Genomic DNA, 13,191 nt, shown 5'->3' on the forward strand with positions numbered 1-13,191 from the left:
TCATATGGAGAGGAGGGTGTTTGATTCAGGAGATCAGCTCGGGACATTCCTTACCGATGCAATCTGCCCCTCGACTATTTTTAGCCTGCTCACCTTTTGAACTTTTATGCGAAGTAAGTCAACAGATGTTTTCAAGCCTTTTCAGACTGTTATTTAGCAGTACTGGAAGAAAAAAAAAAAAACGACGCTACACATCCAACAACTCCACTTATCATAAACATAGATCGATGGCTGCTTAGTTAACATGTAAAGTGTTGTTGTTAGCATCATTTCTGTTTGCTTAAGTGACCTACATGAGCTGCTGGAGCCCTTCCCATGCGACTGTGTGACCTCCCGGTGCCCTCTTGCCCTAATAATCACACAGCTAGATGCTAACCGGCTCAGCTCGGCTTTAGAGGCACTCATGTGTTGGCTGTAATTTGGATTTCCCTTTTTTAGGTTTAATTCCATTCATACAACTTCTTTAAACATGGACACTGGATTTGCTTTTAACATTTGATTGATAAAGATGATTTATTTACTCCCTCGATCTGCTGCACTTCTGTCTATCCTGAATTAGAAATCCAGATCAAGGATGTAAGGATGGAATTTCGATCAAATCTCATCCTTTTACTTGCCAGGGGCCGTCTCCAGCGACACCAATTCAAGTCTCTTGTTTTCTTGTACTGAAGTTAACATGCTAACCAACTAGCCTCTGCCAGCTTCGTCTCGTAATTCCACTTTGTAATAGTGAGTCAGATATGAGAGGATGAGGAAGTAGTGGTGCCAGGAGGGTGTATTTTAACCTCTTGTCTTAACCCTAACACAACGAAGGCTTAAGCTCTTGGCAACTGACCATTATTACCACCGCTACCCGCTCCCGACTACGTAGAGAAAATAAAAACAAGAGTCAACCCTAGTGTTTCTTCACTGGGCTGGAGATCGCTCTGATGAAGTTTGATGCTGAACTGCTGTGAATGCCAACGTTCCCTATGTAGCAAGAGCAAAAACTTATATTTTCTTTAAAGCCATTTGCAGCAAATATGTAATTTAGACTTTGGCCTTTATGAATAAAACTTGACTTGTTCAGGATCTGCACATCTGGTCGGCAATTTGTAAGCAAAACATCAAATTAAGTCTGCACTTGTTTTGCAGGTACAGTGCAGTCTTCTGTGTTCAAACCATCTTGCCATTGTGCTACATGAGTGTCTGAGATAAGATAGCATAAGTTTACATTCAAAAGAATAAGCATCATTCTAGTACTTGTATTTCATTCAGCTGAGAAAATGTAAATGTGAATATTTTAGGGAGAAATAGAGCACAGTTTTAAGTTGGAGAAAATTTGAATACAAACTATAGATTTGACCTTAATGTTTTTGTTCCTCCATACAGGGGGAAATAATGTACAATATAAAACTGGTAAAAACAAACAGTTTGGTGTTAATTAGTAGATTAAAGCATCAGTATAAATTGTAGTGCACACAAGCTCAAGTTGAAATGGTGAACACAGGGCTGTGCATTTGAAATGTTCACACTAACCTCTTATCTGTGTATTGGTTGAATTTCTGATCAGACTCTAACCAGCGATTATTCTCTTCTTCAATCACATTCTGCAGAAAACAACAAAGATTCCCAGTACCCGAGGGTGAAAGTAAAGGTGGAACCCATGGAGGTGGACCCGCCCCCAGCAGAACTCACCCCACCTGTCTCTCACCTGCTGGCCTTCAGCACTTTAGGGGCTTGTGAGAAGAGGGAGCCAATGAGTAACCTCCCTGAGACGTTGGCCCGTCCCCAGAAAGATCTCTTCTCCCAGGACATATCGGTCAAAATGGCCTCAGAACTACTGTTCAAATTGTCAGGTATGTCCCTACAAGACGCATATCACTGTCGGGCACATACTGTTCTCTGAGCACACAGACACACACACACACAGACACACACACATCCATGCACAGCAACATGTCATCTTTTCCCCTGCAGCACCGCAGTATAAACCTTGGACAGGTTGTGATGCTGGACTATAAAACCTACATGTTTCCATTTCCGTCCTCTGGTGGCTCTGTAGTAAAGCCAAGGATATATGACATGTAATGACATCCTGGTTTTTACCTGTATGGCCCTGAAAGTGATACTGAGGCGGCAGACAGCTGTTTGTATTGCTAGATTAAGACAGAGCTTTGAGGAGTATCCATCGGGTCCCCCAGAGAAAATGCCCAGATATGAGTTTGTGTGTGTGAACAAGTGTGTGCGGGGTCGTGGGTCATGACCCCAGCTCTGTCCAGCCTCTGATTGCTTTGCTTAAATGCAATATAGAGAAACAAGCTCATGTTAAATCTCTTTTTCCTCCTCTTGCTCCTGTACATATTCACAGATTCACACATTGACAGTCTTTCTTTCCCACACACTCTTACACACTCGCACAAGGCCCCTTGGGGAGTGGTGTCTGCACAAATGCCCCCCACTCCCCTCCACCTTCTCCTCCTTTCTCTCATTCTCTCTCCCTCTCTCTCTCTCCCTTGACTCGTTTTCAGACATGCCGGCTCAAGCACACTTGGCTGCACACGCTCTCCCCCTGCACTTCCCCTCCTTCCTCCCTTTACATTTCTCCCGTGCGGCATCTCCATGGCAACGTGGAAAGAGACCTCTGTCCTTGGCGAGCAGTGTGACGGAGTGGGGTGTTCAGGGTAGGGGGGGGGGTGGTTTGGTGGGTTGTAGCGAGGGGGCAGAGGATAAGAAAGGTAGAGAGGGCACTGGGGTTACACAATATGCCCACCCAGGGAGTACAGGGCATCGCCAGCCTGGCAACAGCGACAACTGCCCCCTTAGAACTGGTTCTGAATGTGGGGGGGGGCTGGAACAGAGTAGGCTGCTGTCACACAATGAGCAATCAATATGAATTACCCAGAGCAGTAGGACCTCAGAGACACATCAGTGGCAAGGTCGCTCTGAACACTGAGATGGTTGCAGCTTTGAAATTCACTTCATTACATCGCCTTGAAACTCACACATAGCTTCATTCTCTGGCATTTTGTTTAGTGCTCTTTATATCTGAATACTGATATCAAATGGGCTGCACTAGCATTAGCTGGCCAACTATTAGTAGTAGTGGCTGATTTTACAGTTGTCACTTTACTAGCCACTTCGAAACCTCTTAAAATCATGTTTATTAAAGACAAAACCACTGTGAACAACCAGAAATGTCCGGTATGTAACAAACAGTCTGCTGTTTTTGACGAGCCTCAGCCAATCTCGAGCTCAGGTAACTTGCTTGGCGTTAGCACCTGCCATCACTGGCACACAGAGGTGGTCTTCTCCCTTTCCCATTTACATATGTGTCATTACAGACGCATGCAACACAAGCTCCATTTCCACACTTGCCTTTTGCGTTAATGGATATGCAGCCTCGGCTTAATGTGTGGCTGTGACCCTAGGATGGGTGTGATCTGAGGTGCCAGGAAGACAGGTGTGAACACTGCCCGCATCGTAAACCTAAAAAATATCAAAGATTTCTGGAAAAACACAAGCAATCAACACTTTTGGCTTGAGACTGTCCCTCACAGAAACACTGTTCCTGAAGTACCTCAAACGCAATGTTTGCATTTTTATCCTACGTCACAAAATAACATACACATGTCTGCCTACTGGCTTGTTTGGTTTGAAATGGTACGACAGAACCGACACCATTGTTACTGTGGCTACAGCAGTGTTTACAGCTGATAAGGACGCCTCTGGGTGAAGGGGGTTGGGGTTTTCGACACTCGCTCTAAGCGGTTGACCAATCACAAAGGAGTGGGCCAAATGACCAATCAGAGCAAACCCAGCTTCTTGGAAGCTGTCCAAGATTTAAAATAGAGCGTTTCAGACAGTAGGTTAAAAAAAAACAAAGGAGGCGCTGGAGCAGTATACAGTATGAGACAAATAATGTGTATTTTGAACGCTGCAGCATGTAAACCTATTCTAGTAGGACCCCAAATTAAAATTATGAACCAGTAAATGGCCAAAATATGGGCACTTTAATGTTTATTTGCTTGATTTACAGCAGCATTTTATAGTGGAGGCTCCCCGGCTAACCTGAAATAAAGAGCGTCTCCTCTAATGTTGGGAGAAATTATAACATTTTTATGAAATGTTGTTAATCGTCAGGTTGGATGTGATTCACCTCATCAAGTGACTGATCGATCACAGTATAATGCTCGCTTTAATGTGATTAATCCGAGCAGCATGTTGCAATGTCTGGAAAACCCGGCACATTTTTAACAAGTAGGAGAAAATGGCAATAAACAGTCCAGACCATTACAATCAGGCTGATGTGTAAGAAAAACACGCCAGGAAATCAGTTTAATAGTCACCATGCGTGGACACATTTTATTCATTCCCCTTTAAAGGTTGGGTTGTTTCTGAAAACACTTTTGTCTTTTTTGTTGAAATCCTCTTCACGTCGTGAAAGCCATCAATAAATAAAGTCATCTAAAAATAGGCGAAAAAAGCCCATGTGTTTGGCCCTTGCTGGACCGTAATAAAAATAAAATGTGTTTTGGAAATGAGGGCTGTTGGAAGGGAGTGGGATGTATCGGTTGCTTATTTTCAAAGTGTAGCCTGCTTGTACTATCTTTTCCAGGATTACCAACCCTAACTTTAAAGGGTACACATGTATAATACAATCCAACCAAGTAAAATACTGTTTCAAGCTTATAAACTTCATCATATATGCTGATAAAGTTCTGCAGCATTTTTAGACACCACAGTCAGTGGTCATGCTGTGTTAGATTAGGTGTTTTTAATAGTTTTGTTTCCTCGCTGACATTCAAGAGCATCACCAGCCACAGACACACGAGTGCCATCTGCGGAGTCAAATGCAGGGTCTTAAAAATGTTTTTCGTATTTTGAAAGTGTTGTTGGGCGAACTTTTCAGCCCACAGGTCGGCAGACCCACTGGAGAGACTCCCACCACTCCAGATGGCCAGCGCACCCCTGCTGGCTTAGCAAACCTGTGCTTTACAGGCCGAGCTAACTTAAAGAGATGCAGAAATCAGCCACATACATTGTGATGGTATTCATCTCAGATATTGACCTACATGTAGGAAGGTTTTTGGGAACTTACCAACAGACATTCAGGACTTATAATATATTCAGCATTCAGCATTAACATTTTTTTCTTGAGTTTGGAAATATTCGTTTGACGAAGGAAGTTTTCCATTTCTTAGCTTTTTTTTAGCTATCAACATCTTAGTCTTTAGCAGCAACAGAAGCTTCGCAGTTTTCATTGAGATGTTTGAGTTGTTATCATGTGACTTGATTAATTATGAAAACTACATAATGACTCCATATGTTGGGTTTGCAAAACAATACAATGATTAATTGGTTATGAGAGAGTGTAAATAATCATTATTGTATAGCTGATGAGGCATTATTTTATTTTTTCAGAAAAAGTCAGCAAAGCCAACAACCACAGAGACGGTAACATGGTGGGAATAAACAGGTGAGTCAGTTAAACTGCATGTGTCATTCCTCTTTATCCTAATTTTGTAGTCACTTTTATAATCAGCAACTTTTTTTGTTTTTCTAATTAACTACTGTGTGTGTTAATATGACCATGTCTCTGTGTTTCAGTCCGTTCTTGGATGAGTGCTTCAGACAATCACCCTTTAACCTGCGCTCCAAGAGCTCTTCTCCCGCAGAGGCCAGCTCCTCGACCAGGGCAGTATTCCATGGTAAGACACATGTAAAACACTGATGTAAAAGAACACACACACGCACGGCTGGGATCCAGGGTGGCAGCAGGGGTACATGAACAAGAGAGTACAAGGCAAGAGATGGAGGGGCCTTACTTTGCTCGTATCGTGTCTTAGAGCTGCACTGAATCGTTGATAAATGGATTAGCTGTTCTACAGAAAATGTATTAACAATTGTTTTGACAAATGATTAAAAGCTTTGGTAATTTTCTTCAAGCTGACCAAATATGTAATTAAACATTTAATTTGAAAGGGAAAATTCTGCTTTTATTCTTTGATATACTGTGTATACGTCTAAGCAAGTTAGTGCCTTTTTAAAAAACAATATTCTATGTTCTTATAATATGCAATAAGGAAAAGAAAGTAGATGGCAGTTAGGTGATGTTTCAGTGGATTTGCTTATGTTATATTAATGTTCCAAAGTCTTCTGCAGCAACAAGGGAATAATTAAATACCAACCACCGACCCTGCTGCTTCATTCATAGTACAGTGTCTTCAAAGACAAACATCCCTGTTTTGTCTCACTGTAGCTCTGAGAAACAACTGATTATAATGCAGTGATGCTTATTATACACGCACGCACGTGGGCATGCTTTAGCAGACCCTCCCTCCCTGCAAACTCTCAACACGCTAAATCTCACCCACTCACACAGAAGCTTTGTAGCTGGGCGAACTACAAATAAAGACATTGTTGTAAACGGCCACAACTAACCACCCCCAACTTTACACGGTCTCACCCTCATCTCCGGTAAACCTTCCCCCCCACCTGTTTCATATTAAGAGCTCCACCCGGCCTATCTGCACTCTCACGCATTTCCCCAACCTGAAGGCCTCTGCCCAGGGCATCCCCTGTCTCTCCCTCCTCCCCCCTTCGCTGCCATTCCAGAACTTCCTCCATGTTCCTTTGGCAGGGAGAGATCCGGAGGTTAATTAGCTTGTGCCAGCTTTGCCTGTCCCTCTGCCAGTTAATGAAAATCTGATTGGCTTCTGGGTGTCAAGAGTGTCCTGAAAGTTAATTCGCCCAGCCCACCTCCTTTTTCCCGTGTGTGTTTAAGCCTCAGATCAAGCCTCTGCTTCTTTTTCTTTTACTGTTGTACAGTTTTATTCCTGTCTCTCCCTCAAATGCGTCCATCCACACCTCTTTTCCTCAGCGTGTCTCTGTTGTCCTGTTTTACATTTTCCATGTCCCAAATGCTGGTAAACAACATTTCTAGTTGCAGCAGACTCAATTGAACTGATTTTCTGTGCATTAGTCGACATTAGCTAATAAGATGAAGCCAGAGACATTTACTGTGACACATTTTGGACCCATTATCCAAAGGTTTGGCCAAATTTATTTATTATTTCATTTGTGTAAAATGCCTTGAAAATGTCAAAACTAAATTGCTATGTTAATGTATGTATAATTATAGAACAATCTTCAATCTTGGAGTTTGTGCTGTCCTGCCAGTAGCTTAACTGGTGATGATCTTCTGCAATATCTGAAGTAATCTGGTCTTGTGGCAAACGGAGCATTTGCCCAACAACTACTACGTCAGGCTAATATTTTAAAGTGTGAGCACTTCCATTTAAGTGAGAGAGACAGAAACAGCGAGTAAGAGCTTGTGACGAGAGGAGTTTTACCATCTTCTCCCTCCAGCCCGGGGTTTATATCTATTCTTCATTTCTTGTTTGTGTCCCTCGCTCTCCAGCTCTAATAACACTAATTAAACCATTACCCACTTCGAGGCCCACACCAAACCCTAATTGGCTTAATCATCAGTGTGTTTGCCAGGTCGTGGCCTCGAGTCCCAGCCGTTTGGCTTCTTGTCACCTTTCGCGACCAAGCCGTCCCCCAGTCTCTCATATGTGAATCAGGGCAAGTTAATGCTTTTATGGCTTATTCTGAGAATCCAAGCCGTGTAAGGTCTCGGGTTCTCAGAATAAGCTGTGCACAGACAATGATTATGGAATAAACACAGTGTGAATGGCCGGTCGTAGTCGGATACTAGGCCACCGTCACGGCAGATCCCTTCTAATGCAGCAGGTCAGGAAGTTCACGACTCGCAGGTTGACCGAGGTCAGAGGAACTCAAGTTTGTTGACACGGCTCACGTTATGACACCTTTGCCACTTAGACGGAGCCACAAACATACACATTGCCTCTGCTTATTACTTATTTAGTTTAAAGACACGTGCTGATGTACTCTGGCCTATTTGCATGGCTTTACAATCACGCAAACGCACACACACACACACATACACATGCCCTCACTCACCCCTGTTACAGTGGTGCGTCACAGCTCTGCTGCAGACAAGACTCACATGACAACTGATTAGGCTGCAGCAGAATGGTTAAAACTCGTGCTGCAACTCACGCTTATTTCCAGTATTCATTTATTTGCTGATAGATTTTTTTCTTTATTAATCAATTTGTTTCTTTGTGCATGAAACATCAGAAAACAGTACAAAGATACTCAGTTTACAATGATGTTTAACAGAGGCAGGACATTCTTACACCAGAGAAGCTCCAGTCGGTGAATATTCAACATATTTGCTTGGTAATCTATTTAAATGATGTGATAATAAAACAAACAAAAAAGTCTGCGATTTATTTTCTGCCCACTAATTAAGCAACAGATTATTTTAGCGGAGTTAAAACTGTTATACCACAGTTGCCTCCACTCATTTAAAATTTCTCTGGTCCATTTCTTGTGTCTTGGAAACCAAAGTTCCAACAAAAACACTATGAAAATACCATGTAATTATGAATCTTTCAAATGGAGTTTAAACGAGCTGAATCTCCTGAAAGTTAAGTTCGTAAAAAATATTGTTTTGTCTGAGTCTATGTCTGAGTTTGGGATTTGTTTTGAGCTCTCAACTGTACTTTGTGGCTCCCGTTCGTATACTCTCTCCGTAGCGTGTTCTCTGAACAATTTAGCCAATAAGTGAAAATCCTGCCTCCATCTGAACAAGTTGTACAGCACAATGATAAATGTACTGCATTCTTTTTTTTTTCTCGTGAATTACTCCTTACATCCTGGGGTTTAATTCAAAGCAGGAACTTCGATTCTTCAGAGTCTATCAAACCATTTTGAAAATACTCTCACTCGCAGTCTTTCTTTGACTATAGGATGGTGAAGGAAAAGGAGGTGATATATACAATGAGAAGAGCTACAGCGGTGCACATATGCTGCAGGCTTTAGAGCAGGGGTGGAGAACTTCTGGCCTCCGAGCCACAAACGGCCCACAGGACAATTCATAAATACAAAAACAGCAACTCAGATGTACAAAAACTCTCATGGCTGAAGTTTTTCTCTCTCCCTGCAATGAAAGAAAATAGCAAAACAGTGAGATGAACATGCCCTTCGGCTGGATAAACATGTCATGTTGCTTTATGGCGACGGTGAAGAAAAGTTGATGGAGAATCTCGTGTTTTGTAGGAGAAAAAAACAAATTATTATCTTTTGGTTGAAGTAAAAGGTCAATTTGTAAAGTTTGAAGGAGCCAATCACTTTGATGAAACAAATCTGGAGCTTCATTGCAGCTGAACTCCAGTGCCAAACAAGCATCTTTTAGAAGACGACACTCTGACAGACAGTTTACATTTTACACCAATATTCCAACATTAATGTCATTATGTGCTTGACGACATGTGCCCTGAGCTATGGCGTCATTTTATAAGACACATAGTACAGTTCTATTAATCTTCTTCTAGAGACCTAATCTGTACATTTCCCACACTGTTGAATTACTCTTTTTCTATTCCTTTAGGAAACATGAGTGAAGAAAACAAGAATTAAAGATTGTATCACTTGAGCTGTTTAACTGATGATTAATCTCATTACGGGGGGATGAAATGAGGGTGTTCCTGTGGCCCAGTGGTTAATACACAGACCATAAACTGTAATCACAGTTGGTTCAGACCTTTGTTATCTTTATTCTCTTCCTCTGTTCTATGTCTCGGTCTACTTTTTAAAATACCCCGACAAATACCTTTTTTTTTTTTTTTTTTTTAAATGTAATGAACTACTGTAAATTTACACAGTAATGTCGGTCAGTACGTGAGAACATACCACAGCAGTGTGTTACGGTTTCAACATCAATACATATTGAACTTGGGTTACTTTATTTTATAGCAGCTTGACTCCACAGCCTTCCTTCCACCTGCAGATGCTTTAATGGATGACTCTGTCCGCAGTGACTGATGAGTATTTTTTGTGTGTGTGTGTGCGTGCTTGCGTGTGTGTGTGTGTGTTTCCAGATTCAGAAAAGGATGATGGTGAGCCAGGGAACGGGATCGCTCAGTGGAGACTAAATGAACAGCTCTTTCCCTGTCCGATCTGTGGCAAGGTGTTTGGACGACAGCAGACTCTTTCTCGACATCTGTCTCTACACACAGGTAAGCACACACACACACACACACACACCTTCATTAGCTTATACGCACACCCCTGCGGTGCGCTGGCCATTCATTTGCATGTTTTTAGGAGGGCATAGATGTTGTGTGTGAGCATGTGCTCGCTGGTGCTGGCCACGATAAGTAAATAAGGTTGACTAGACCAGATTACCCTTACTTTAAAGAGATTACTGCCATGATTAGGCTCACTGGGAAAACTGCCCTTCTAATTACCCTGATAGAAGGATGTCTCACAGAGTATCACACACACACACACACACACACACACACACACACACACACACACACACACACACGCACAAACATAACTTCTAACGCCGCTACAATTTGGTCCCTCTCAGACATGGGAGACCTCCTCAGGATGAAGCTTTACACTCTCCTGAGTCCTGATTATTACACCGGCTTCCCAAACTTATGTTGTCTTTGGTCCCAATTGATCCATTCTACCCCATTACTGTCTTCTGTAATCCCTCTCTCGTTCCTTATTAGGAAGAGAAATTAATGAATACCATTTCATCTGAAGCAAATTAATGATGGATTAGAAATTAATGCAGCCTAGTTGGTAGAAGCAGACCAAATCACTAAGTGCACAAATGGAGACTCGTGTTCAAAATGCCCCCACACAATTGGACATGCTCTCACATTTTGCGTGCACACACCACAGGACACACACACACCATCTGAGCGTGTTGGCTGTGAACAGCTTGGCCACACCACAGAGAGCAGAAGCAGGGGCATATGTCAGTGTGATGGTCTTTTTGGTTTCCCCGGCGACATAAAGGTTGCCTGGCTCCATGTCCTTGGGGCAAATGGTGTGTGTGTGTGTGTGTGTGTGTGTATATATGTGTGTGTGTGTTTGAGTGTGTTTGATGGGGAATTAAGAAGATGTGTTATTATGTTGATTTGTTTTGGGATAAAAATGGAAGATTGTGTTTGTGCATTTCAATTTTTTTTTAGTTTAGTGCTATTTGCATTTTAAGCTGTTCAAGATGTGCCTGTTGGTGCGTGGCGTCTTTACACAGCCGCCACTTCTCAGTCAACAGAGAGAGATTTCTACATTTATAGTTGGACTAGTCACCATTAAACCATTCAAAATGTACCTTTTGGTATGTGGTGTTAAACAAATGGCACAAAGCAGCATTTTGTGATGCTACCCCATCATCAATGTGATTATGTGACGTGCCTGTTTGAGGGATTAGGGTTCGGGTTGGTCTCTGCATCTCCAAGGGATCATTAGAAAAAGAGCCACCATGTTTGAAGTCGATTGGATAAGCGCTTGTTGAGAAAATCGAAGGAGAGACAGAAAGACAGCAAGTCAGACAGAGCTTTCTAAATTTATTTGTAGGATATTGCTCCGAAATCAGGTGAAATTATGTTCAAACACGTCTCGAGTTATTACCATCTTGTGACTCTGAAAAGTTGATTTTGTCTTCCTCTTCCCGGGATCAGAGTTACAGCTGGGGTCAGGGGACGGTGAGGCAGGGTGAGGCATTAAGTAATTAGGTTTAAGCTTGCTTTAAAGGCTTGGTGGCTGAGGGCAACTTAATGAAATATCATCTGAGGTAATGTTAACACTCACCCTGGGTCTTGTGTCTGTGTGTGTTGTGTTGCAGAAGAGAGGAAGTACAAGTGTCACCTGTGTCCTTACGCCGCCAAGTGCAGGGCTAACCTCAATCAGCACCTGACCATCCACTCTGTCAAGCTGGTCAACACGGACGCTGAGCAGATCGTCAGCGCCGTTACAGCCGACTCTGCTGAGCGCAAGAACTGCCCCTACTACTACAGGTAGTAAGAACAGAAGAAAACACCACTCTGACCTCTGCACTGTCTCAAACCACGACTGGAGATGAGAAAGGAGCCTGGTCACGGCATTTTGGATCAATTTCTATCTGCTGTTTGATGTCCAATTAAACCCTAATTTATTTCTTTAATTAATTTTTCCACAACTGCTCTGTTTTATGTGTCTATTTTCTATTGCTGTGAGCCAGTTATTTGGAAATAAAAGACATTCTGGGAAATGTGCTTATTGGCCCAGAGTTGAATCAATATCCCACTCATTATCTGTTTGTTCAATTTGAATCTACAGTCAGGAGACAGTTGGCCTATTTATCACAGCTATTAAAAGTTAGAGAAGCATTTAACTGTGCTCAGTTGTAAGGTTAAAAAAGTGGTGGAAATACCTGCCTGTAAATGCAGCTATAAATCTCATTGATTAAACATTATCTCTTGTGACAATTGATTGCATTGAAACTAAGTCCGGGTGATATGAAACTCCTAATTGGTTTTAATGATCTACCTCTGATTTGTAAAATGTTTTGTAAAATGAGTCACTCAGGAGCAAAAATCAATCTTTAAACTTAAAATAAATAATAAAATTGACATTTACTATGGTAATTCATTTTTTTTGATTTTGATAAAGTCTTTGGCCATGTAACCCAGCTCTATTGTAAACTTCACAGTGATGTCTCCTAAGAGACTTTAAGATATTTTTGTTGATTTAATTTTGAATTCTGACCACACCCAGGCAAACAGTCTCACTATGACAGCTTCTTGGCTGTAGCTTCATATACTATACACTATTTTATGGAGAGAGTATTACCAGGCCTCTTATCTACATCTTGACAATATTGCAAATATATTTCCCCAAACTATCTCCACAGGAAAACCGTAATATTTCAGTTAACTTTATCAGTTTATAAGCTGCAAATCAGCTCTGAACCAGTTTATAATTAATGCAAACATAATGTCACACTAAAGCTGACTGGCCCCCGTCTCACTCTCACCATCCTCCTTCCTTTTTCCTCTCTGTTTTCTGTCCAGCTGCCATGTGTGTGGATTCCAGACGGAGCTGAACGCCCAGTTTGTCAGCCACATGTCGCTCCATGTGGACAAGGAGCAGTGGATGTTCTCACTCTGCTGCAGCGTCTGCGACTACGTCTGCATGGAAGAGAATGACATGAAGAGCCACATTAGTACTGGACATGCAGGTACACATTCTTCAATAATGATTGGCAGCCTCCTGGTTCTGAGTGACGGCATCAATAGTCAATCAATCCTGTCAGTGAAAGGAAGATCCAGTTAT

At 42.1% G+C, this 13,191-nt stretch overlaps 1 protein-coding gene across 1 annotated transcript in view; it reads left to right on the top strand.

Annotated features, from left to right (window-relative positions):
* The window catches only part of znf827 (zinc finger protein 827), a 65,414-nt gene that overhangs the window by 41,253 nt on the left and 10,970 nt on the right, over window positions 1-13,191 (top strand). The window contains exons 6-11 of the mRNA XM_061091829.1: window positions 1,596-1,838; window positions 5,404-5,458; window positions 5,590-5,690; window positions 9,954-10,091; window positions 11,723-11,894; window positions 12,930-13,096. Coding sequence (XP_060947812.1) covers window positions 1,596-1,838; window positions 5,404-5,458; window positions 5,590-5,690; window positions 9,954-10,091; window positions 11,723-11,894; window positions 12,930-13,096 — 876 coding nt within the window. The remainder of the gene's footprint in view (window positions 1-1,595; window positions 1,839-5,403; window positions 5,459-5,589; window positions 5,691-9,953; window positions 10,092-11,722; window positions 11,895-12,929; window positions 13,097-13,191) is intronic.

This window comes from Limanda limanda, chromosome 2 (assembly GCF_963576545.1).
Source record: "Limanda limanda chromosome 2, fLimLim1.1, whole genome shotgun sequence".
NCBI lineage: Eukaryota > Metazoa > Chordata > Actinopteri > Pleuronectiformes > Pleuronectidae > Limanda > Limanda limanda.